The 5,000-nt window shown below is 34.0% G+C and overlaps 1 protein-coding gene across 1 annotated transcript in view; it reads left to right on the top strand.

Annotated features, from left to right (window-relative positions):
• Positions 1-5,000, top strand: part of LOC141560361 (ceruloplasmin-like) — a 42,200-nt gene that overhangs the window by 27,566 nt on the left and 9,634 nt on the right. The window contains exons 13-15 of the mRNA XM_074298364.1: positions 1-15; positions 3,749-3,877; positions 4,987-5,000. The exon at positions 1-15 is cut by the window's left edge and continues 134 nt beyond it; the exon at positions 4,987-5,000 is cut by the window's right edge and continues 93 nt beyond it. Of these exons, the coding sequence (XP_074154465.1) occupies positions 1-15; positions 3,749-3,877; positions 4,987-5,000 (158 nt within the window). The remainder of the gene's footprint in view (positions 16-3,748; positions 3,878-4,986) is intronic.

Below are 5,000 nucleotides of genomic sequence, written 5' to 3' on the forward strand. Positions count from 1 at the left end.
ATCTGGATTTACTAGGTACTGAACTGTGTGGTTTAGTTGATTGCTCTATATGACCTAGTTAGATTTTTTTCTTTGACCCCAGAAATGGTTCTATTGTAGAAGAGCCCTGAATCCATCTAGAGATCTAGATAAGAATGAGCATCATCCAGCAAATTGGAGTCTTGCAATCGATGTTGCCACAAAACAGCAAGCCATGGAATGGACCTTTAAGATAGCTTCATAACTCAGTCCCAATGTGGTTAACTAGCTCAAGCTCCTGAACTACTGCCTGGAACTTTGTAGTTTTGTTTTCTATGTAATTTAAACCCTTCCTTACCCTCTTTACATCAAGCTGCAAAGACAATCTCAAAATACTAAAATCCTAGGAACTACAGAATCTAGAATTTGAAGGGGTCTTCAGAACCACTAGTCCAATTTAGTTGGATTACTATAGATATCTCTAGTTTCATATACTAATATAGACAGATAATGAAATTTTGTTTGCAAACACTTCTATCCACCTAAGGTAAATTACATATAAGTAAGACAATAATAATAGAATTACAGGCATTTAAAGTAGAAGGAGATGGATAGAACATTTAATTCAACACTTTCAGTTCATAGAAAGAGAAAAGATTTAGAAATTAAGTGAACATATATTTTTAAGTACCCATTTTGTGCCAGGCACTGTGCTAAGTGCTGGATATACAAAGAAGGTCAACAGCAGCAACAACTAGTCTCTAGTCTCAAGCACCTCACAATATAATGGAGGAATCATGATGGCATAGGAAGTTGAATTTGAAAGTCAGAAAGAGATTCAGACTGGTCCAACTTATACACAATGGGTATCTCCTCTGTAATATTCTCGAAAATGGGGCATCTTATTTGGGTTTGAAAACCAATGTGAGGGAACCCACTACTTCCTAGGTAGCTCATTACACTTAAGGACATCTCTAGTTGTTATGAAATTTGTTGTTTTATATATATATATATATATATATATATATATATATATATATATATATATATATATATATATATATATATATATATATATATATATATATATATATATATATATATATATATATATATATATATACATACACATGTATGTTTTTGTTAGCGTTGTGCTTTTTTCTAAGTGTTTTTTTTTTTCTAACACCACTCTGAATTTATCTCTTCACAACTTCTGCTCAATATTTCTTCTGGGGCTAGGATTTTAAGACTGGAAGAAGAAGCCTTAGAAATGCTTCTTAAGAATATATATAAATATATTTTTAAATCAAGCCTAGAGGGCAGTAACACAATTTTTTTTTATCCAAGAGTGTCCTTCTTTCTAGGTCTGAAACCTAGAAGCAGCTTCATAGGTACATATAAATCATATTTAAATCTTTACAAGTTTTCTAAGTATGTGGATCCCATTTTGAGAGTAGGAATCCTCAGTTGATTGGATTGATATACACTGACATGCATTTTTTTATCTTTTTTTTTTTAAAGAGGATGTTACTCTTTGGTAGCTTCCAGTTCTCCTTGTCTTTTTTGCTATCAGCAGAGAAGTTTTCCCAAAATGGGGAAGATCCTTAAACCTCATATAAAGAAGGAAACTCAGAGAATTAACTAATGTTTAAGGGCTATCTTTGAGATTCTTCACACCCTCCTCAGCATCCTATACTTCTAGATTTTACAGTTCTTGTTTGTTACATTATTTTATGCCTCAAAGACAAATGGGTACCTAGGATGGGTAGCAGAATAGTCCTTTGATAGAAATGAATTTAAAAAATGTCAAGGAATTTTATTGTGTTGAATTTTAAATTTTAAAATTGAAATTTAAAAGTACAAACCAATTAATGAATCAGTCAGCAAATATTTGTTAAGGAAATTGGGGACCTAGATACAAAGAGTGAAATAATCCTCATTCACAGAGTTTGCATTCTAATGAGGGTGACAAATATAATACATAATAAATACTAAGTAAATAAATGCTAATATATGCCCATAGTTAAATTATATGATGCTTTAGAAAAAAAGGAACCAGCAGTTGGGAAAAATCAGAAAAAAATAGCATTTTTATAGCATTTTCATGTTGCAAAATACTTTTATATATCATCTCATTTGATCCCTGCAAAAACATCAACCCCATTGTACAGATGAGGAAACTAAGGCGGACAAAGGTTAAGTGACCTGTGCTTGAGGGAAGACCAGAATTTTATGTGTGGTGTCAAGAAGTGTAAGACTTACTTAGAGATCTCACATAACTCCTGGTTTTAGAGCCTAGATTTTGTGCTATTGTAGGGAAAATTCTTATTTAGTGGCCAGTCTGCCACGAAACAATTTTATCTCAGTTTTCCTAACCAGATGTACCAAATCTAGCCCAGTATTACCCAGAACCATATTTTATGGCAAGTTTGAGCTCCTATCAATCAAGAGAGAGAAAATAATCATTTAATAATAATTGCTGTCTATAGTGCAATAAAGTTTGCAATTATCTTACATGTCAGGGCCAAAACTGAGAACTAGACTCCCTGATTTCAGATCCTTCTATTTGTCCTGCTAAACTATCTTGTCTCTTCAATTATGTGACAGGAATTCTGTTCATCAGCAATTGTTGTAGCTTATCACATTTTTGATAGAAGGGAAAGGCCAAAAAGCATATTCCTCTTTCCTCCTATCCCTTGGTCCCTTGCCATGAGATTTTTGTTTGGTTCATTAGGAAAGAAAAGAGAAAAGAGCTGGCTCTGTTTTAAAACTCCCAGGAAGGCTGTAATCTGATGTATCAAATGGTTCTTACAGAGGCAACACAGATGGTGTTGTGAAATCTAGGTCACCAAAGTCTTGAAAGCAGCTGAAAGCCATGATTTATAAACCAACAATGAGCTCCTTATTCACTGCATTCATTTTGGTAGGCTTACAGTCCCCACCCAGACTCCCCAATCCTCTCACCCCAAATCTCCCTACTTTGCAGAAAACTTTTAAAAATATATTATGTGAGGGGACAGCTAGGTGACACAGTGGATAGAGCCTCAGCCCTGAAGTCAGGAGAACTTGAGTTCAAACCTGGTCTCAGACACTTAACACTTCCTAGCTGTGTGACTCTGGGTAAGTCACTTAACCCCAATTGCCTCAGCAAATATATATAATATGTGAGGGATCTAAAACCAAGGACAATACCTCTCCCACCCCCGCCCCATCCCAAATTCACGGAGTAGGTGCTTTTGACAAGACTATGTCATGTTCAAGAAACTCCATGGTTTTGTACTGGTACAAAAACCATAGTTCATGAGCCCCCACCAATGTGTTTGCTTTTACTTACCAGCCAGAGCACACAATTGGTTCATAACAAAGAAACTTAATGAAATGCATATCAAGAAAAGTAGTGATAAGACATTTGCTTATAGTCTTGGACTAGTCTTTTTTGGGGGAACTCATTTTGTAAAAGGAAGGAAGATGCTTATGGTACCCGAAGGTGAATAAAAAAAAATAATTGATGGAAATCACTATGCTTAAGTTTGGAAGGGTTGGTACTGAACATTTATATTTTATTTTATTTTTATTTTGTAATGGGTCTATTACCTTTTTTAATAATAGCTTTTCATTTTCAAAATAGATGCAAAAATAGTTTTCAACATTCACCCTTGAAAAACCTTGTGTTCCAAATTTTTCTTACTCCTCTCCTATCTCCTCTCTTAGACAGCAAGTAATCCAATATTGAACATTTATATTTTAAGTGAAATAACACCAATGTCTCTCTCTTGTTTACTCCCATTAGGTCCATTAATTGAGGCAAATGTTGGAGATGTAATTATGATTGTCTTTAAAAACATGGCCAACAGGTCTTATTCTATTGATGCTCATGGAGTGAAAAAAGATTATTCTACTGTTCCTCCAACAAAACCAGGTAATTGCTTGGGGAGAGAAATCATCTAGGATAAAAAGTCTTAAATCCTTAAGATTTCATCTGTATAAAGACTCTTTTATAGCAAAAAGAAATCATAAAGCTACTCTGATTTCTTAGGTGATCCCTGAGAATGTCTATGGGTCTTTAGTTCCTCTGTTAATGAATCTCTCCCAAATAATTAGTGTGACCCAAGAACAGGCCCATTCTTGAACCTTTCCACTTTGTGAGGATCTTAAAGAGTTTGTATTTTCCTCTGAATTCTTGGGGAATCGACAGTCAGCCTCATACTGTGAAGTGAAATAGAATCTTAATTGAGGTAAGACACAGGATGATTTATGATGAGTATTATACCCAACAAAATCTTATAAGATGAAGGCCAGATAAACATTAATAATAATTGCCAGCATTTATGAAACATCTTAAGATGTGCAAAGTACTTTGTAAATATTGTCTCGCTTCATCTTCTTAAGAATCCTGGGAATGCAATGCTATTATTATCCTATTTAACAGAAGAGAAAACTGAGGCAGACAGGGATTAAGTGATTTGCCCAAGATCACACAGCTGGAAAGTGTCTGAGGCAAGACTAGAATTCATGCATCTCCAACCCTATGTTGGGCAATCAAAAAGAAAAAGAAAAACAACCCACATATCCACATGTCTGCTAATCTAAAACAGTCTCGAGGAAGATACTTCATTCACAGAATGTGGAGCGGGGGAGTAAAGATTAGAAATTACATTTGGATGATGATTTTTTTCAAGTGCTTTGCAAATATGCATCTACCTATAATTAGATTTGTAAAGAGAATTTTATATTAGTATAAACCAGCTTGCAAAATGTTGAGAAGTAAGTGGCAGGTTAAAATAAAGTCATTAGTTACAAGATAGTTTGGGAGGAAGAGTATTAGCAGTGGTAAGAGATTAAGAAAGGATTCATGTAGAAGGTAATGATTGAGCTGTGGTTTGAAGGAAAATAAGAATTATATGATATAGAGAGGAGGAAGGTTAATCAGCTAACTCTTATTAACATGTAATTATTAATATAATTAATTAAATATATTGTAGGTATTTAATAAATAGTTGTTGAGTTGAAACAAATTTGTCTCAACAGGAGAAATAAGAGTA

The sequence above is a fragment of the Sminthopsis crassicaudata genome, chromosome 3, assembly GCF_048593235.1.
Source record: "Sminthopsis crassicaudata isolate SCR6 chromosome 3, ASM4859323v1, whole genome shotgun sequence".
Classification (NCBI taxonomy): Eukaryota; Metazoa; Chordata; class Mammalia; order Dasyuromorphia; family Dasyuridae; genus Sminthopsis; species Sminthopsis crassicaudata.